Here is a 21,594-nt window from a genome sequence, read left to right as displayed (position 1 = left end):
AATTCAAGTAGCTGGCCTAGATTTCATTATTCAACCACCTGGTGACACCAATACTCAGAAGTGCTGCTCAGTGGTCTGTAATCAAAGAAAAAGGCTTGGCCTTCCACCCGATGATTGGAAACCCCCATTCTGTCACCTTCTTATCCACTACCATGCTCTTGCTCTACTGATAAGGACATGCCAAGCATAATACCTGCAGGTGGAAGCTAATCGTGATGTTCCTTCTCCAGTCTATACTTACATCAACTGTTCACATCTGACAATCTGGGTCATCCCCCAATCCCTCCCTATTTGGGGGAGGTATAACTCAGTATAGGGCTCTGCTAGAGATGGAAGCCAGAAAGAGAACACAATCCAAAAGACTTGGGCTCTCTCACTGCTTGTTTCATTGGCTTTCTCCATCCTTTGTTTCAGAGCCCGTAAGCTTTGTGCCCAGAACTCCGTTGATGGCTCTTCCCTTACCTTTTCTCCTCCTCCTGCAATGTAGGCACCTCCCACCCTTCTGCACCTCTCCTTCCCCGATTACCCCAAATCTTTCTTGCTTCTCCTCCTTTCTGGAAGAAAGAAAGCACTTTCTCCATAAATCTACCCCAAGACTCCAGTGATCTATGCTGTTCTCCAGTCTGGGGCCTTTGCATTTTTATAAAGGACACTTTTAGAGAGTAGGTGATAGTTGGGAACCTACTGGCAGTTGGTGTCTGGAGCATAGTGTTGAGAAGGATTCTGAGACCTGACCAGAAAAGAGTTTTGTCATCCTTTAGCAGTATCTGCCAAGAGCATAAGAATGGAGAGTGGCAGGATACGTGCCATGTATTTGCCATATCTGGCTTAACCCAAAGGAATAAATCCCTAAAGATAAAATATCTGGAAGCTGGGGTTGGGTAAGAGCATGGATACATCAAAGTATCTTTTTCCTGTTGTTATGTGTGGAGCAGAAGCAGGGTGGTGTCTGGCTGATTATGGATATGAATTTCCATACTTTTGTTTCTTGTGTGGACCCCATCTGATTTGGTCTTGCTTGCGGAATGTAACTTTTGGAGTTAATACATAAGGCAGCATTTTTTGGTCTGTTAACTTTTTCTTTTCTTTTTTTTAAGATTTCATTTATTTATTTTTGTGAGAGAGAGGGAGAGACAGAGACAGAGAGATAGAGAGAGAGAGCGCGAGAGAGCACGAGCACGAGTGGGGGGATGGGCAAAGGGAAAAGTAGACTCCCCAATGAGCACAGAGCCCGATGTGGGACTCAATCCCAGGACCCTGAGATCATGACCTGAGTGGAAGGCAGACGCTTAACCGACTAAGCCACCCAGGCACCCAGTCTGTTAACTTTTTCTACCTAAGGACTTGGAAGTTGGACATCGACTGTCACATCTGACTGTTGCCTTTTTATCTTCAGAGACCAAGAGGGTAAAAGACCACAAAAGCCACTGGTATTTTGGGGAGAATTTGTGGTGGCCATAAAGATGAGAAGCAGTGGTGAATAGGGCTTAGCTTGTCAGTGCCTGGACACGTGATCCAACCATGCAGGGAATTAGGGGGTTGGAGAGAGGAGGTGCAATGAGACAGGGGTCCTGTATGAATGCATCCTGTGTCCATTCAATTATTCATCAGCTCTGGGCACTGTGCTAAGTGAGTGAGGCTACAGTGATGGAAAAGGCACCATGCCACCTTTAGGGACTGTCTGAGAGAGAAGAAAGTGACCAAATAAAGGGATGACAGAGTGAGGGGGAAGCGCAGGGTGCTGTGAGTGCCCAGGAGGGATGTTGTGAGCTAGCTTCTGAAGGGAATTGATGTCTAAGCTGAGACCCAAAGAATGAGTAAGAGTAAGTCAAAAGAGACATGTAAAAGACCTTCAGGCAGAGGGAACAGCGTCTGCAAAGGGCTGGAGTTGCTGAGGAGAGGGTTGACCTGGAAGACAGGGAAAATCTGGATCATCAATTCACATCAGTGAGTCCGGACTTTGAACCTGAGGGCTTGTCTGTGGGAAAGTTTTAAGCAGAGGAGAGATATAATGTGGCTTATGTAAGAAAGATGATTGGACTCTGGATGAAGTGTGGCAATTAAAGAAGAACAAGATCGGGACGCCAGTTAGTGGCATTTGTGCTAACTCGGGAGAATTGATGTTAGCCAAATGATGACAGTATCAGTCAATCTGCAAATGGAAAGAGAGAGGGTGAGTGGTGGAGGTGACATGGAGGCCATCCAGCACTGGAGGCCTGAAGCCTCAGCAGAGGAAATGACATGCCCAGGGTCATAGGGCTGGGGAAAATCAGCACTGGGACTTACACTCAGGGCTCCTATTTCCAAATGCAGTTCACTTCCCACAGTATCCACAGGGCTAGGTATTTGTTCAGCTCCCCGTTTATGCAAAACACACTCTGCAAAATGTGGAGTGGGGGGGGAATGTAGTATGCAAAAAAGCTTAACCTCATTTCTATGGTTGATAAACTTCCATGATGTCATGGTTCCCAGCTCTGTGCTTGGATTGGACATTAAAGTGATGGATACAAAGAGCAAGGGAGGGAGGGGCAGAGACCCGTCACCAGCTGGAACGTGACTGGGTGGGCCCCGGCGGGGAACTGAAGTGGTTTGGAACTGGGACCTCCTTATCCCCGATGAAGTCCTAAATCAGCATTTGGTGCATTAGTCTTCATTTTTGCTGGACGAAGCAACTACTACTCTATGCTGCCCCACAGACTGAAGCTCCCCTACCTCTGCCCATCCTTCCCGGCTGTGGGAGCTCGCACTCTGCTGCCTGTTGTCTCTACCCTTACGCAAGGCTTTGGGGCCCATGGGCCCTCACAGCCACAGATGGCCAGCAACGAAGTTCCACAAACTGTGCATATCCATGGAGATGTTTTAGGGAAGTGGCCGTGGGCCAGCTGTTAGGCATGCCAGTTTGGATGGTCAAATAGGGAAACAGCCTAGCAGGAATGAGGTAAAGAATATGGGCCGAGGCCAGAGTGAGAGTGAGCGTGAGAAACAAACATGAGTCAGAAAAACGGCAGTAACTCTGAGCTGGAGAAGCACTGCCCAGCTGAAACCACGTTACAACGAACTAAAATTAGCCACCAAGACCATGGGGACTGCCTTGCATGTGGTACTTGATTTTTGTGATTTTTCAGATTGCAAAATTGGAGGGCTGGCCCGTAAGTGAGAAAATAAAGCTTTGTAAAGTAGTAATAACTGCAAATCTTTCATTTCCTTTGGAAAGCATGACTCACCTATAAATACAGTAGCTTGCTCCCTGCTCCCATCTCTCTCACCTCTAAGCACCTCACCTCACTCTCTCTGAGGTCTTGGTGAGGAGCAGGAAAACAGAAACCTTCCTACAGCTGGCTCTGATTCACTCTTTTATTGAACAAATATTTCCCCTAACACAGGGCTGGTCTTGCTGGGAAAAGCCAAGTGCTATCAGGCCAAGCCCCTGCCTATAGGGGGTTTGTAGTTAATAAAGGGGGAATGAGCCGTGCATTTTAAGAACATAAGATGGGAGAGGGATGACATTTAGCAAATATAAGGAGCCCCAGGAATGCAGAGGAGGAAGCAGTTACATCCAGCTGGGTGGTGTGGGAAGGGCTTCAGGAGAGGTGCATGTTGGATCTGGGCCCAGAAGGATTGGTGGATTGCAGTGATAAAAGTGAGAGAAAGTGAACAACAGAGCATGGTCCCAAGGCCAAGAGAGCACAGATCATGATAGAGCAGTGGTCAGCCCCTCACTGTCACCAGACCTGCAGGTGACTGAGGCTAATAGGAAGTGGTCCTCGAACTCCCCACCCCCAGAGGCTGGCGGCCGACAGGCTAGAGGTTAGACACAGTGTAGACAACATGAGGTTTTGTTGTTGCTATTTGTTTCTACAGCAGGGAGGGAAAGTGAGAGCTACAAATAACATGGCGGGAGAATTATGTTGGCAAAAGTCTGTCTTGACAATGGTGCTTAAAGTGGATTGGAGCAACAAGACGTGGGAAGCAAAATAGAGTAAAATAACACACAAATAAAAGTTAGCCGGAATATTCTTAGCATGGGATTTAATCCCCATGACCTATTCTTTGTCCATGGTTATGTCATAGCTCCAAGGTCAGCCCACATCTGGGTGCTCAGAGCAGCCTTGCCCCGGCTGCAGGTGGCCCAGGCCTCCAGGACCCTCTTCTCTAAGAGTCTTAATAAGCTGGCCATGTTGTCCACCTATGCAGACTGAGAGGTGACGATACCTAGCCTCCTGCGCCCGACGTCTCCGCCCGGCTCTGCTTTCAGCGCAGCTTGCTGCCCCCATTGCTGACCCACCCTGCTGTTGCCCACTGGTGCCTTGTGTCAGTAGAATGATGTTACCAGCCACTGCAACAGCCCCAGCTGGCCTGCAGTGCCCTACCGCCTTGTGCTCGGTAGACCAGAAGTCTGTGGGTGCCACAGGTGTCTCTGCTAGTGGGTAAGGCATTGCATGCCGAGGACAAGCATCACGCAGGTACACAGCTATCACCCAGCAGTGGGGGAGATATTTGAAAAGTCGCTCCTCAATTGCCCTTCCCATGAAGCATAAGAGATCATTCCTTTCTTCCATACTGTGCTCACTCAGGTGAGCTCCCACATCGAAGCTGCCTGGGCCCTCTGGTATAGCAATCCTCTAAATTTGTGCATCCATTTACAATCACACTTACACATGTACTATACATACAGATATGTTACCTCCAGAATACATTAAAAACTGCCAGAGGGATGCACAGAGCTGAGTTCCCACATCAGCTCCTATTTCCACTCATGCCTAATGGTGATTTCCTGCCCAGAGCCCCTGTTACTCCTTCCTGGGTATAAATACAACCTTCATCTGGGGCCATCTAGATGCACCATAGTTGCACAACCTTGAGTCTTGAGATCAGACTCCCAGCCCCATTTTCTACAGAAGTACTCCTTAGCCCCCAGGTAAATTAACATATGAAATAAATATAAAGATGCCACACAACCGCCCCCCCCCCTTATTATCAGCATTTGGAGCCTGGGTCACCCATGATGCAGACTGGAAACAGGTGAAAGCCGAGGAGTGGGGAGAGGACATGGCCGGCTGCCCTCCCCATGCCTCTTGTGCAAACCTCAGTTCCTGTTCAACCAGAATGCCTGTTGCAGAAATTAGAAATAATACCAACCTGAAGAATGATACCTCGGTACCCACAGGACGGAGGGCAGCCCTGAGACACACTGTGGAAGGAACAGAACAGGTTTTATGGATTAATTGGCATGCCGTGGGCAAATGAGAAAGAAAAATCAAGGACAAGTCTATGAATTTTGGGCTGTTGGACTGGGAAGAGGGTGGTTGCACCTAAAAGAAGCAGAAAAATAGTTTGGGGGTATAAGTAAGAGACCCCATTTAAAATCCCATATCTGGGTCCCATTCTGGTTTAATTGGTTTGGCATATGTCCTGAGCATTGGGATTTTTAAAGCCCCCACAGCAATTCTAATCTTCAGCCAAGGTTGAGAACCACTTGCCTAGAGGAACTTCAGTTTGGACATTCAGACCTGGCCTTCCCAAGAGAGGTGGTACAGTGGAGATCCAGGGAGGGAACCCTCCTGGTGGGATGAGGTTGCTGAAGAGAGAGAGAGAGGGAAGGGGGGAGAGAGGGAGTGGGGGGGGAGAGAGAGGGAGGGGGAGAGAAGGAGTGAGAGGGGGGGAGGGGAGGGGGGGGAAGGGGGACACAGGGAGAGAGGGAGAGACAGAGAGAAGTGGAAAGTGAATGCAGGAGCAGTGCCCTCATCTAAGGGGCAAGAGGGGCAAGGGGGCAACCAAGTAGCAAAAAATGATCAGATCGTAGAAAACAGAGAAGGTCCAGGAGTCATCTTTGTAGCCTAAAGCTGGTGGTGTCTTCGACGTGCCATTGCTCATGTGTGACTGGGAGCTCTTTGCAGGGAGGAGTACAAAGCTTGGGAGGGCAGGTGAGCAGAGGGGTGACGTGGGGGTGCGTTGCAAAGGCAGCGGTAGGCTCAGTCCCCTACCTTAAGGAATCACCAGGTCCCAGCCATTGTTGCCAACGTTTTCATTGTAGGAAGTCTGCTAACTTGTTGCATTTATTGACAAAATGTGAATCCAGGTTGTGTTTGTCTTCTGGCCTCAGATGCAACTGTGACCATCGTACATGCTTCTGTAGGAAGTCAGCATGAAAATACGGGGCCAGAGGGTCCTTTAATTCTATTATTCTACTGGGCTAGGGAGATACAGCATGAGTGTTAGCACTTGGCAGTATGCAGAAAGCCCACCAAACCCCTTGTTATTTACTAGTCCCTAACCCACAGACTTCCACTGTTGCTGTACTGTAAGACACAGAAATTACAAATTTTATGATAACCATTGGATGCTACAAGAATTAGGAGGAGAAAACTATAAAACATTACTTTGGGCTGCCAATCTGTGCCCGCCCAGCCTGACTCACATAGATTCACATGGCAGACAGCTCTAGAAGGACATATAAAATTGCTCTCTAGGGGAACTGAGGGACAGGATTATTGGCCTCTTCAAAGTATTAATGAAGTGAGCAATAGATTAAGTAGAATTTGGAAGGCCATGGGTCCATCTCCTGGGTTTCAGAGGCTGCGGTGTTCTCAGTGGATCAAGCAGCTGAGAGCTGTGTATGGTAGCCATGGTGAACAGCAGTTAAAGGGAACCATAGGTGCTGGTAGAACCGTCCCAAAGAGCCATCCATTTAAACATCTACAGAACTTGCCATCTTCCTGGCACTTGGAAAACAGATGTGCATGATCAATACGACCCCTGTCCCATGAGTAAATTCATGCTGAAGGAAGTATGTGTCATAAGAACCCAACCGAATGAGGGTTACAGGACCTTCGGGAAATCTTTTCTAGAGACATTGACTTTTTTTTTTTTTATTATTATGTTATGTTAATCACCATACATTACATCATTAGTTTTTGATGTAGAGACATCGACTTTTAAGCTGAGACTTGAAGCATGAGTCTGGTCCCACCAGGCACAGAGCAAGGAGAAGTGGGTCTTGGGAAGTGAAACAGTCAGAGGTGTTCCAAGCAGAGACAACAGCATGAGTGAAGGCCCAGAGCTGAAGAGATGGGTTCATTTAAGAAACATAGAAGGATCCAACATGGATGGGCGTAGATCTGAAGGCGGAAAGGGGGACAGGGCAAGGCCAGGTAGGCTGGGTATTTTCCTAAGGCATTAGTGGGGATCCCCTGGAGGCAGGGGAGTGCCATGAGCAGATTTCTCTTTTGGAAAGATTGCCAGATTAATAGTAGCCTGTGGCATGGAAAGTGGATTGAAGGGTGCAAGAAAGCCCAGCAAGTAGACAATTATAGAAACCCTTAGAGATGAAAAGCCTGGAGTGGGGTGCAGTGGACAAACATTTAGATGTGGTTTCATGGGATCCTACATGGGGCTGGGGAAGAGCTGACATTGACTAAGATCCCCCCCTGCTCATGCTCTCTCTCTCAAAAAAATAAACAAATAAATCTTAAAAAAAATAAAAAGATGTGACCCACCTGAGTATGAGCATCTCCTCACCCAGGCCTCTCACTGGCTGCCCCTCATTAAATAATTGCACTCTTGTCTGATACCATTATTTGTTTTTATTACTTTTTCGCTGATACTTAACACACCTATAACTTTCTCTGCACTTTTTCTGTAAAACTACAGACTTCATTAACTTACCTCAGGAACTTTCCTTTGTGGAACCTTATGCTGAAGGAAACAAAAATGAAGTAAACAAAGAGAAACTTTCCATGCCTCTAGGGGAATGTCCTTATTTGCCGACTATCTTATATAAATGGGCATGGAAACTAGGAAGCCCTAATTTCTAGTATATAAAGTAAACAAAGTGAGCTAATTAAAACAATCCATTTGGAGTGCATTCACATCTCCTTGTTAACCCCAAATTCTTAGCCCTAGCTCCTTGGGGATTTACTTTCTGTCCCTTATACCTTTCTTGGCCTGTCATGAGAAGCAGCCATGCAAGAGACATGTGCTATGGATATCCTTCTGATGTACATGCCCATGGAATGTGCATCTCACAGAATTCCAATGTTGATCAGAATAAGGTAAGGGAGCAAAATTTCCACCCAAAATGTGTCTCTTTGGCATGAGGACTATTTTAGAGTCATTATTTTTAAGAAACAGAAGGCCCAGAAAGAAACTTTGACCTTCCCCCAATTGCCAAAAAGAATTTAGATGGGGTTCTGCCCCAGGAACATAGGTATCACCATAGATAAGCACAGTGAAATATGAAGTAGGTGAGGTAGACACGGAGGAACCTAGCAGAGTCTGTTTAAAGATTTTCTTTCTTTATTTATTTAGAGTGTGTGGGGGGTGGGGAGGGGCAGAGGGAGAGAGAGAGAGAAAGAATCTCAAGCAGGCTCCATGCCTAACATGGAGCCCAGTGCAGGGCTCTATCTCAAGACCTTGAGATCATGACCTGAGCTGAAATCAAGACTCAGATGCTTAACCAACTGAGCCACCCAGGTGCCCTGAAAATCTGTACACATGAAACAGGAAATCCCCATTCCTTCCTTCCCACAAGCCCTGACAGCCCCCATTCTACTTTCTATCTCTATGAATTTGATGACTTTAGGTACCTCATATAGGTGGAATCAGATAATATTTGTCTTTTTGTGGCTGGTTAATTTCATTTAACATAATATCCTCAGTGTTCATTCATGTTGTAGCATGTGTCAGAATTTCCTTCTTTTTTAAGGCTTAATGATATTCCATTGCATATTTATACCACATTTTATGTATCAGTTCATCCATGGATGGACACTTGGTGCTTCCATGTTTTCACTATTGAGAATAATGCTATCAACACAGTACAAATATCTCTTTGAGTTCTTGCTTTCAATTCTTTTGGGTATATACAGGGAAGTAGAATTGCTAGATCATATGGTAATTCTATATTTAATTTTTTGAGTAACTGCCACACTGTTTTCCATAGCAGTTAAACTGTTTTGTGTACCTACCAATGGTGCATAAGGATTCCAATTTCTCCACAGCCTCTCCAACACTTGATATTAGCCATCCTAATGGGTGTGAAGTGGTATCTCTTTATAGTTTTGATTTGCAGTTCCCTAATAATAAGTGATGTTGAGTATCTTTTCAGGTGTGTGTTGGCCATTTGTTTGTCTTCTTTGGAAAGATGTCTATTGAGTCTCTTGTCCATTTTTAATTGGGTTGTTGGGTTTTTTTCTTGCTGTTGTTGAGTTGGAGGAGTTCTTTGTATATTATGGATATTAATCCTCTACCAGGTATATGATTTGAAAATATTTTTTCCCATTACATAGGTTTCCTTTTTAATTTTTTGACTATGTCCTTTGATATACAGAGTTGGCATCTTAAACTTCATACCGTTGGTGACTCTCTTGCCTCACTCCAGTCCTGACCCTCATACTAGTCCTTGTCTCTTCCACGAACATTTGACAAATTTCAAGTATTTGAAACAACCAAAAGTACACTTGGATTTCTGAAAGTTTAATTAGGCTCAGAATTTTATTCTTCCTTCTGAACTCTTTTGATAACCCGAGGTATCCAAATTTGAATGTTGTTTCTGAAGCATGACCTAGCCTATCCTAATTGTTACAAGAGATAAGGAGCCTCAAAGAAAGGTTTCTAGGACCCCTCTGTGCCATCCCTAAGAAGAGAGAAGCTTTAGAACTCTTATTAAATGATCACAATGGGCCAGGCACTACTTTATTTTACATGTGTTAACTCCCTTAATCTTGATGACAGCTTTATAATATGTATGCTGTGTGCACCCCCCACTTTTCACATGAAGGCAGGGGACAGAAGGGCTGAATAAACTGCTGAAGGTAAGATAGCTAATAGATGGCAGAACTAGGATTTGTATCACAGAAGGCTGGTTCCAGATTCTGTCCTCTTAACCAATTATAAACTTAGTTGATACATCATCTTCCCCATATTTAATTTTAAAAGTTATTTCAGATTTTGGCATCTTCCAGTGCAGTTGGTTTCCAGCATGCTGCATTTGCAGGCTTTGCTTAGACATCGTGGCTCCTCTCCTAGCATTTCTTTTCCTTCTCTTGGCTTCCAGAAATGACTTCTATGCTATCCTCACATGAGCAAGATCTGAGCCTCCTGTAAATCCATGCTTTCCTACTGAACACTTTATCCACGGCTATATTCATGAGCTGAAATCAGGGCCGACAGTTAAACCCCTCCTACCTCTAAGAGGCATATTGTAATAAAGCAATAATGCTCAATCTCTGTCCCTCTTACTCCAACAGACTCAGAGGGCTAATGAAAAGCTACACCTGACTCTTAGGTACAGAAAAGCAAACCCCACTTGTCTGGCTGAGAGCCAGCGAATGATGCCATCTTAGCAGGTTCAATGTTTCAGCAGGTCATACCTCTCAGGGAAAGGAATAATTCATGTCCTCACATACTCTCTTTGGCTGATGATGTGTTTGATGTTCTCCCATATTCTTTCACCAACATTGAATTTTAATGGATTAGGTAAAATAGCCAAGCCCAGCTTATGAAATAGGATGTCTCTTTGAATCAAATCTATTTATCCAGAAAAGAATCACTTCTGTAGGTTTGTGGAACACCTCAGCTGTTGACAAATGATCCCCATGGCTTCTTTTCATCTGCTTGGGCTCCAAAACCCCACTGATCTTGAGGATAAAATGACTCCACCACCAAGTCACCGCCACCATCCTAATTATTGTGACTTGTCATTTTCTGCAGGGTCCTATGGATCTACTCTGAGACGGGTACTTGGGTGTATCCTGTGTTTGCCAAACTCAGCCCGGTGGGTCTAACAGCCTTCTTCTCTCTCAGCTACATCTTTAGTGCCGGCATCTATCTACTTGGAGAGAAGCTCAACCACTGGAAATGGGGTCAGTTTGTTTCTCTTTTACCTACAGAAACATGCCTTCCTTATACTTTTTCCACTCCTCCTGGAAACAGGAGGAACTAGTCCAAGAGCAGAAGTCAATGATGCTTAATGCCTTTGTTCAAAGGATTCAGACAGGTCCTCCCAAAGTAGGCTAAGGGAAAGCCTGGGGGAAGTTTGAGTTTTCTCAAAGGATCCCATCAAATTATCTCTCCTCCTCCCCCAAACGACACCTCATTTAATTTCAAGGCTAAAAATAATCTTGTTTAGCGAGCTCAGGACCCAGAGAGCAAGGTGTCATCATCCCCAGCATGAAAAAAAATGAACTCAGATTCTTCCTCCCATAAGTGAGGGACTAAGGGATACAAGCTGTTACATGTCAAGGTTTCCTTTTTTGAAGGATAGGGATCCAGATGATCCTCTTTGTTCTTCCAACATCAGCAGTGCTTTCCCAGATGCTCTCCCATCCTTCTGCCATTAGGTTGCTTCTCAACCCTTAGTAAAACTTTTACCAGACAAAATCACATCCTATACTTGAGATGGGAATTCTCATTTAAACAGGGTCTTGGGCAAAGTGAATATGTCAGCAAACAAAGCTTTCTAATTATAGGTAGCTGGAACCATGTTGCTTCTTAAAAACAACAACAAAAAACAAACAAACAAAAAAACAAAAAAAGCTTAACTCAGATGATTTTAAAATGGAAGATTTTATTCTCCTCCTTGCTTCTCCCACCATCCCCGCCCGCAGAATATTATTTTGTTGGAAAAGTAACCATCAAAAAGTCAGGTTGCAAAATAATCATGATTTTTCCCTCCCCAAAGGGAAGCGCAGGAAGCATAGCCTGATTTTGTATATGAGGAAGCAAGATCAACATACAGTCCCCCACATCACACGCCCACATGCCATTCTGTTCTATCAAAATAGAAACGGCCCAAGTGGCATCTGCTGCCCAATCTATGAACTGGTGTGAAAACACAAGCCCATGTACCCCAGAACAACAACAACAACAACAACAACAACAAAACAAACCACCACCACCAACAAAAAAAAACCATGACAGTTTCATAAGAGTGTATATTTCTGAGAGGAAAATGAGACCCTGGAGAAATAAGCATGCCACTTGGCTTTTTCATATGTTTTCTACTCTTGGAGAATGTAACTGGTTGGGGAAATCTCAAAGGCACTATCCTTGAAAGCAAACACTTAAAACACAGAATACTAAAATTTACTCCCAAAATCAGAATTCCAAATCACAGGAAATTATCCAGAGCAGAGAAAAAAAAATGTGTTGACATTTCAGATGTGTTGACATCTAATTCTAACTAGTTTGGCTCCTTGAAGTTCTTGGTAAGGTTTTTGATGCCTTCCCCAAATCTATATTAAAAAAAGGAAGAAACTAATCCATTGGAAATTTGCAGAGAAAAATGTGATTATTCAGAGCTTACAGAACAATAACTTTTTTAACAATTGTATTGAATTCAATAATGATTAACTTCTAAGTTGTTACTCTGCAGTGACTTTAAGACGTCCGCTGAATTAAAAAAATTTTTCACCAAATTTAATATTATTTTCAGCACAAAGCTCTTTTAAATAACCTTCATTGGTTAAGAGCTACATCCAATTTTTCACTACATTTAGGTCCCAATGAGCAAATAGGCTAGCATCAACATGTGGACCCACACACGTGCACATGCGAACATTCCTGTGAGTGACAGACACACACGTAGGTGGCCATGCATTCCTCTCCTCCGTCTAGATTTTTAAATCCTTAAAGAATAGACTGGGCCAAAAGTCCTATATAGCATCAGAATAGGATCATAAATGGGTTAAGTTCTAAACAGATCATAATTACAAATGGTCTAGTAAAAATTAAAAGAGAAATTAGATCACTTAACATCCCATTTGTAGTGAACATTTTAAATTGCGTAAAACTAAACAGAGCTATCTATGTGAGCACATTTTCTCATGTCTTATTCTGCTCAAAACACTTAAAGCCTTCCCCAGTTTACAGATGAAAGTCCAAACTCTTGGAATGACACTCGAGGGGCTCTGTGAACCAGTCCCTGCCGTGGCTTTTGATCTCCATTGTCTAAATGTGTGCTCCAGCAGAACCACCAAATTACTCGTTTTCTTTACACATTGATGTTGTTCCTCCCCACCATGGGCTTCAGTCTCTCACATCCCCCAGTCTTTGCCTGTCTCACACCATCAACTCACCTCTTCCAGGAAGCCTTCTATGGTCTGCATGGAGATATGTTTTTACACAAGACTCTGAGTTCTGTAAGGGTTAGGAGTGTGTCTTATCCATCTTTGACACTCCCCTTTCCATTAGCGTATTCAATCAATGCAGAAAGAAGATATCTAAGGGCTCTTTTCTTTAGGCATTAAATGGGACTTTGTACACAGGGCTTCGGGAGACAGTGGTCAAGGAGTGACTATAATGGTCGGAGATGAAAGTATTGGGCAGAGAGTTTAAGGAGCATAGATGGTGATGCTATGGTATACTGGTTGGAGAGCTGTTGAAAAAGAGATGCGTGTTAGGGCAGGCAGTGCAAAATATGGGGAAGGACACTGGAATAGAAATCAAGAAAACCAGGGTATGTCTCTCACCTGGCTACAAACCAACCACGGAAGCTGTGTCGAAACACTTCAACTTTTCAGTGATGGGATGACCTCTAAGTCAGGTGACCACCTGTGCCAGTCTGCCTAGGACATTCCTGGTGAATGCTGGACATGCGAGTGTGCATGTAGTTTAGCATTGTCAAGGCATGGACATTCAATCGTGTGCTCCCTCTCTCCCTCCCTCCCTCTCTTCCTCTTTTCCTTTCTCTTTTTCTTCTTTTTCTTTCTCTTTTTCTCCTTCTCTTTTCCTTCCTTCCTTCCTCCCTTCCTTCCTTCCTTCCTCTCTTTCTCTCTTTTCCTTAATAAGACACAACAATGCTGACATCAAGACATGAGTTCCTCAGAAAAAGAAACACAACCCACAGGATATATCAGGCTCAAAAAGAGGTAAGCGCCAGGCCCCCATGGCAGGGCCTCTTCTGGGTGGGTGTGGCTGGAGAGGCAATCAGCTTATCTCTGGCCCACTACCCCTTTGCTAACATTCCTGAGGGACATGTGCCGAGAGTCAGGCTAACCTTTGTCAGGGCCTGCGACCATAAATCCTTTCCACCCTAAGTAGAATTCATCAGATGAAAATTCAAGTCTAACCAAGTGACTTTGTGTCTATGGCTTGGACAGGAGGACATTAAAACCTTCCTTTAATACTATTTTCTGTAGACCAGATTTTTTTTAAAGGGAGATTTTATTGCTGAAAGCTGCTTAGAGGCCACCTAGTCTACCTCTTTGGTTTTACCCATGAAGCAATTTAAGTTTTTTTCTGCCTTGCACATTGTCCCTGATCATTTCATAACAAAAGACTCTTATCAGGAGATGACTCCACGTGTATTTCTAAAGCACGGTCCTACAGGAGCAGCATTTGGTCAATAACAGAAATATATCTCCTTTTTGCCTTTCTTGTCCTAATTTCATCTCTCTTAGCTCAGAGTCCACATTGGATTATTGCTTCTCCTTTCACTGCCTCTCTTCCCACAAGAATTTCTCCAGCCAGAACCTCAGCTCCATCTCCTTCCTGCTATGTCTGCACTGAAACTTTTACTCATTCATGTTCAAACCTCATTCTTCTAACACCTCCTATCTCCCCAACCATCTGCCTTCTCACCCTTTTCCAAGCCAACCCGCGGAAACTAGGCAAATGTTCTTCAAATTTTCAGTTCAAAGTCTAGCAGCAGTAGCTTTTGTGATTGTAGATACAGAGGTGTAAATCTTTGTGAATAAAATGTTTTTACTTACTCTGTTTTCTGACTATTGGAATAATAAGGAATATAATTACATATGGTATCCATAGTGATGTTGATTAAAAGAATGAGTTTGGGTTTTTTTGTTGTTGTTGTTTTTTTTTTTTTTTTTTTGCCATGACAGCAGAAAACGTTTGGATCTTGCACAAGACAAACATTAAATGTTTGGCCTAAAATATCTTTATTCCTTGGTACTATCTAACAGAGGATAAAGAAAGGACTAAAATGAATGACGGGTGGACTTAGCTCCCTAACTGCCAACTAGGAGGCATTCCTAGGGAGAAATTGCCCTGCCATGAAGGAAAGAGGGATAACGAACAACGTTATTTCCCAGTCAGAATATGAAATCCATGTTGTGAACTTTGAGTAAGATAAGAAGATCTATTACTAAGTCAACAACTCCCAATCTCCAGCCATGTATTGTGGAATCAGAGTCAGAGATAAATTCTGAGGACTCAGAGAAGCCTAGAGACTGCTCAGCTCCAGGATTCAGGACTAAGGACCCACCTCCCACCTGCTAGAAACAAAAAGAAAAATATGATTTCTGTGATGTTCACACCACGTAAGTCACTACAGAAGAAATGACTGTTGGAAGTCCCAGAGACACATTTTGGGACGATGCCTTCTCCAACATATTTGTGGGTCTATGGCAATGTCTTAGTGCTCTGTCTAGCTGCTTATTGTTGGATGCGGGAGACTCTGATCCTGGGGAAGGAGTCACCTGCTCTCCTCCCACAAAGGAACTTCCTGGCATCACTCCCACTCCTGGGCTCGTTCTCTCTAAGCCTTTTGGTATCTGTTGTGTTTCTTCAATGGAGAAGGACTCTCCAATCCTGGGCACCTGGGTTGAAGGATGTGGTTATGATTACAGTTACACTCGAGGGGTTGGGGTTGGTAAGCGGGTTTTAGGAGCCTTCAGAGGGACTGCAGGGGCAACTAAGTTGAGAAGTTTACATTGCTCAAGCTCTTGAACATGAAGGAATTAATGCGTCATTTGGCTGACAAAGGATTTATTATGGGCAAAGAGTGTATGCTTTAGAAAAAAGAAGGTTCTGGGTTTGTACTTAGAGACCTAACGTACAGAAGACCTGGTGGGGGAGGAGAGAATCCACATCAAAAATGAAAAATAAGTGAGAGCATAAATGAAAACGACATGAAGCCTCTAAAGCTGGATAACTTAGTAAGGCTTCCCTGGAGTGAGTGAGGATATCTGGATTGATGAGTAGAAGAAGGAGAGAGAGGACTGTCCTTAAAAATGTTGAGAGACATGAATATAGGATGGCCCTAAGGGCTGTGTGATTAGGAGTCGGCTCTCCTCGAAAATCAGGGTGATGAAGGAGACTTCAAGTCATCAGTAACTACAGCCTATGAGAAGTGGAATTCTAGCAAAATAAAATTAGTAGAAGACATTGAAGGGCATAACTGATGGACGGGGGTGGGATTTGAAGGGTGAAGCATGAAAGTAGAAGCATGAGGTTGCTGTGGCACCGAGCCAGAACTAATAGGCCTCTGGAATGGGCAAGGAGAGGCTGATTTGAGAAAAGTTTTCAAAGTAGGACTGATAACATTTACAACAAGTGGGAAGGATAATGCACTAATGAAGTGTTAGAAATTTCAGAGCTTATGCAAAGATTTATGATCAATAAATAGAGAGGTACCAACTTGTTGGCTGAATGAAGTCATTCTAGAAATCTAGGGCTATAACTTCAGCAGAAGAAAACCCTTCTAATGAGCTTACTAAAATCTAATCAATATGCCAGTACTCCTCCATTCAGGCTGTTATGTTGATTTGGGGAGAGGTCATGGGATGAACCCTAATTAGGTGAATCTCCACTCTTCTCTTTCTTCTCTAATTTGATGTCTCTTCATCTCCATTTGCACAATCTCAGAGTTTGTTGATGGATTGTGTGTAGCCTGTAAACGCTTGGCCAAAAACAACCTCAATCAGTGGCTCACATTTGACCTGCAGAACCCCGTGAAGGCAAATGGCACCATTGGTCAACAGGCTAGCTGTGAGCCAAGAACCAAGTGGAGACAACAGAGTTGCTTCTTTTTTTTTTTTTTCTTAAGATTTTATTTATTTATTTGACAGAGAGAGAGAGATAGCGAGAGCAGGGACACAAGCAAGGGGAGTGGGAGAAGGAGAAGCAGGCTTCCCGCCGAGCAGGGAGCCCAATGTGGGACTCGATCCCAGGACCCTGGGATCATGACCTGAGCTGAAGGCAGATGCTTAACGACTGAGCCACCCAGGCGCCCAATAGAGTTGCTTCTTGTCCTTTCTGCAGAGGTGCTAGGTTTTCAGAACTCTGCAAAGTACATCTTCTTGCCTTGGGCTAAATGTCCTTGACTTTCTACTGTCCCAAGTCAGGGTGAATGTCTACCCTCACAAGAATACCTATTAGGGAAACCCTGAAGTCTGATGTCTCTCTCTATTCTTCATCATACAGGTGACACGATGCAGCCAAGGAAAAAGAGGAAGTGATCACAGGCTGTTTTCCAAGAACAAAGGAGGAAGAAAACATGAGAGTTTTTTTTTTCTTTTCTTTCTTTCTTTTTTTTTTCTGGTTGGGGAGGTGGTGGAGCAATATAGGAAGGTAGAAAGGACAGGGAATGATATCTAAATTTAATAAGAGGGTTTGTGAAGGTAGCTTAATTTGGGGACTCTTCGTTTTTTTGCAAGGTTTACTGGACATGCCAAAAACAACTGTTGTCTCAGAATTTGTTACCTTCGTCTGGCCTCTGTGGTCAAAATCTGGCCAAAGGCCAAGGAAACTCACATAACTCGGCTTTAGAGAATGTTTAGAGAGAGAAAGGGATTTGGGATCACCAAAACTCTTCACTTTACAGAGGAGGGTGTTGAGGACCTAGCTGAGAAGTAATCTGCACGAGGGCCAAAGAACTAAGTGTCACAACCAAGATAATAGCATTTGTCCCCCAGATCTTCTAACTCCCAGTCTTGTGCCATTTTGAATGACCCTAACTTTCCTAAAAATAAGTATTTTTGTCAACTAGCTATTTTCATGGACTGCGCATTGATTTTGTTTTCCTCAGTCTAGATAGAGATGTAGGGAGATGGGTGCTACCAAAGTCATCTGTCCACCCGATAAGAGAGCAGATTAACTGGGGCAATGAGAAAGTAAGTTTTAAAAAATATGGGGCAATTTGCCCCTCTTGTGAGCAAGCATTCGGCGCAGGTCCAAATATGGGGCTTCACAACATCGCCATCAAAATCTCTTCCATTCGAATATTGCTTCGTTCATCAAATAAATGTACATCTTACCTGGGGAGTAAGTGATGGGATGTGACATGGCCCTGAGGACCCCCAAGAATGCTTTGGCACAAATCACTTTGCTGAGTTAGCTTATGGTTTAACAAAGCTGATGGCTAGGTGATTAACAAGCACATTCACGAACCCTGCTTTGATCTTCCTAGTGAGTTTTTCTGGGTCTTTATTTACAGGCACATTTTGTAAAGAACACAGATGATAAGGGTCTACTAGTGGGTAAGCATGGAGTCTAGCGGTGCTTCACCAGGTCCATGTGGGCTGGGTGTGGACAGCAGAGTAAATTGTACTTGGGTTTCCCAACCTACCACCATTCAGAAGAAATCTGGTAAAAATGGGTACATGTTGGTAAAAATTATTCCTAGAACCACATCAAACCTTGATGGCTCTATGACTGGCCACTGTGCCATATCTATTCCAAGACCAGAAAACCTCAGAAATACCAAAAATGGTCTTGAGTTAGAGAAGAGGGCAGACTGCCACAACACGCAGGCAGCCCCGGGAAGCCTAGAACAGGCACCAAGAAACCTGCTGTCTTCCTAATCCTTTATCTACTAATATATAAATATGAGCCGCAAGTCTTTTTTGGATTGAACTGGGAACTCTATACCTGCTGCTGCTTGAGTGCTCGGAGCACCTGGTCTCAGAAGAAGCCCAGAAGCAGTTGTCACAGTGGAAATTCCCCAAATTCGAAGCTGGCAGGGGATCACCTAAATTTTCCACACCCCAAAGATGACTGGGGCTGCATACTTCTCAGAGTGATAGTAAGCTCTTGGCTTGGATGAGCCTGCTGAATTCTATTTGTGGCTTCACTGTCCCTGGGACCAAATTAAACCTTGATTTCTGTATGACTGACCATGATGCAGGATCCATTCCAGTGCCAGAAATACCTCAGAACCGCCTCCCATTGAGCAAATATACACGAGCACCTCCTGGCTCCCCTTGCTGCTAGAGCTTAAGAAAGGAGAAGCAACAAAACACCTGCAACAAACACGAAATACTCTAAATAAACATTCATTAAGAGGTTTGTAGGATTTGCTGCCTACAGAAGGCTAGGTCGTTAGTGGTTAGAAGACAATACCAACCACATGAGGAGAGAATCAGCAATAATATTTGTGTAGGGTCTTGTAATTGACAAACTCACTCACCCCCATGATCTCGTTTTATCCTCATGAGAATCTTTTAAGTAGAAAATGTATCGCGTCCTCATTTTCCAAATGAAGAAACTGAGTTTCTGATATTGGTGTGCCAATAAATGTTTAAAAACCAACTCACCATAAAAAGGAAAATTGTAAGGCCCCTATTTATAGTGATTGCCCATTCCGTGGTGGGAACACTCCACCACAACCTTTTTCAAGCTACCAACAGGCCACTGAAGGCAGAGCTGGGAAGAGATATGCATAACTATTTGGTCCTCGAAAGGACCACAGGAGTTAGCTCTGGTATGTCACTGGTCCAAGGTCACATGCGTGGTCAATTCCTAAGGCCATCTTCCTATCTCTTGATTATAGAGCAGAGCAGTAACTGGCCATCTGAAAGCTTTTACTTAACAAAGCAAAAATGTGTGTATATCTGCAAGGCTGGACCGAAGGTGGTGGTCAGGGGATGCCAACTTGATGGAAACTCTCATCCACAGAGGCAGAGAGAGGAGCACCTCCAATGCCTCGTGGATTGGTCCATACGTTCTAGCGTTGCTATCTCACATGTAACACCAATTTTCAACTTGGGGTGAAGACTTACCCAGTTTGCCTAAACAATCCATTAGCCCCATCCTCTCCTCAAATGGGTCATGCATTTCTCAAGCTATTTTCAGCTCCTCTGCACCTACTCGCTTGCAATACTTGTCATAACAGGAAGTTAGTTGCATATACTGTAATCCCCAAACACGTGGCGCCTGCACGCGAGGAGTGGGAGGGGGCCAAGGGAGGAGTGGGGAGGCCAGGCTTCCCAGAAGGCCACCTGGCTGAGCCCTGAACCCATCCCAGGTCTGGGCCTCTCCCTCCCGGACCCAAGTGTCAGAAACCAGAATCCTTACCCAGACATTGTTTTCCTCTCTCATGCAGTTGGTGGCTCTTTTTCTTTTCTTTTTTTTTTTTTTAATAAAGCACTTGAGTAGGCAGCAAAGCCAGTCAGAACTGTTTATTTATAGCTGTGCATTTTCAATGCTGTATAAATTAGAAATCATTGCTGAATGAGGCCCGCGCCCACTCACACGCAGGGCTGCTACCCGCGGTCCTTTCACACAGTTTGGCTGTACAGTCTAAAATGGGAGAAAATGACATGCTCCAAGTCAAATGACGAAGTCACAGCTAAACTGCAAAGCAGAAAACCAGCAATTATTTTTCCTCAGCACAATGTGGGGAGTACGACAGGTGCAATTATCCAATATTATTTAACAGCACCAGTTTGTGGTGTAGGGAGAAAATAAAGGTTTCCGTGTCTCAGAGAGGAAAAAAGAGAGAGAGAGAGAGAAAGAACCTGCCTCCCAGCTCGTGTTTCTGTGGATTAAGCTGTGTTATGTAAATTGTAACTGGCCAGGATTCCAAAAAGAGAAGGGAGAAGCACCTGGCTCCCTCGCCCTTTCTCCCCAGAAGCTCACAACCTGTGTCATCAGGGACTTCTGAGAAAAAGCCCCTCACCTTGGGGACCCTGACTGTCCTCCTCTGTGGCAGCGATTCCGGATAAGACTGTGGGCCTGGCCAGGTTTGCAGAGGTCCCATCCCTTAGACTATGGAAACCCTCTCCTACACTGGCTCTCCCCCTCTCCCTCGGCTGCAGATGGGGTAAAAGAGCAGGTGACCCACAGGGAATAATTTTCATCCTCTTAAGTACCCCTTGTTTTGGCCTCCAGCATGATTTTATTCCTATTTCCATTAAACTGCTCTCCCTCCCTGAAAAGACTGCTGTTTGTCCAGCAACTGTTACATAAACAAGTTGTTCTTCGTGGCTTCTGACTTTCCTGGGCGCCACTTCCCAGTCTTCTACAAAGTTCCCTCTAGCTCTCTGAGGCACAAGACTCATTCCCTTCTCTACACCCCAGAGCGGGCCATACCTGTCCCACCCAGCTTTGCATCTCTGTCCATCATCCAGCCTCTTGGCTTCTGCTCCCATAGCAGTTGGGAAGCTGGAAAGAACATGAGCTTAAGAACCACAGCAGATCTGAATTCAACCTGACTCCACCCCTTGCTACGTAATTAGAACCTGGCGAAAAGAGTTTACTTTTCTGAGGCTTGGTTCTTTAAAGTCATATGATAATACCTACCATGAGTAAATAAGATTATTTAAAGGAGTGGTGGCATCCAAGATTCTCCATTCCACCCTGCTTGACTGCAAGCTCACTGAGACCAGGGGCTACGTCGAGTTGTCTGTATCCCCAACAAGGCCTAGCTCTACACCGTGACAGAGTACTGGAAATATGTACAGAGAATTGACTTGGGGTTACTTACAGCTTCTTAATTCTATAGGCTTCATCACCAGTAATCTTACCCCTTTCCCAGAAGCTGAGATTGTCAACATGAGAGCCACCATTTCACTGAAGATACTCTCTCCATGTTAAATCCCAGAATCCTATTACCCGTGATGATCAGGTTATAGT

At 44.3% G+C, this 21,594-nt stretch overlaps 1 protein-coding gene across 1 annotated transcript in view; it reads left to right on the top strand.

Annotated features, from left to right (window-relative positions):
• ADTRP (androgen dependent TFPI regulating protein) overlaps nt 1-20,078 on the top strand; it is a 61,038-nt gene extending 40,960 nt beyond the window's left edge. Inside the window, exons 5-6 of the mRNA XM_034985679.1 lie at nt 10,711-10,862; nt 17,164-20,078. Of these exons, the coding sequence (XP_034841570.1) occupies nt 10,711-10,862; nt 17,164-17,198 (187 nt within the window). The 3' untranslated portion in view covers nt 17,199-20,078. The remainder of the gene's footprint in view (nt 1-10,710; nt 10,863-17,163) is intronic.
• The last annotated feature ends 1,516 nt before the right edge of the window (nt 20,079-21,594 follow it).

The sequence above is a fragment of the Mirounga leonina genome, unplaced genomic scaffold (assembly GCF_011800145.1).
Source record: "Mirounga leonina isolate KUSES-001 unplaced genomic scaffold, KU_Mleo_1.0 Mir_366, whole genome shotgun sequence".
In the NCBI taxonomy this organism is placed as follows: domain Eukaryota; kingdom Metazoa; phylum Chordata; class Mammalia; order Carnivora; family Phocidae; genus Mirounga; species Mirounga leonina.
Note: the sequence above shows the minus strand (reverse complement) of the source record. Positions and strands in the feature narration are given on the sequence as shown.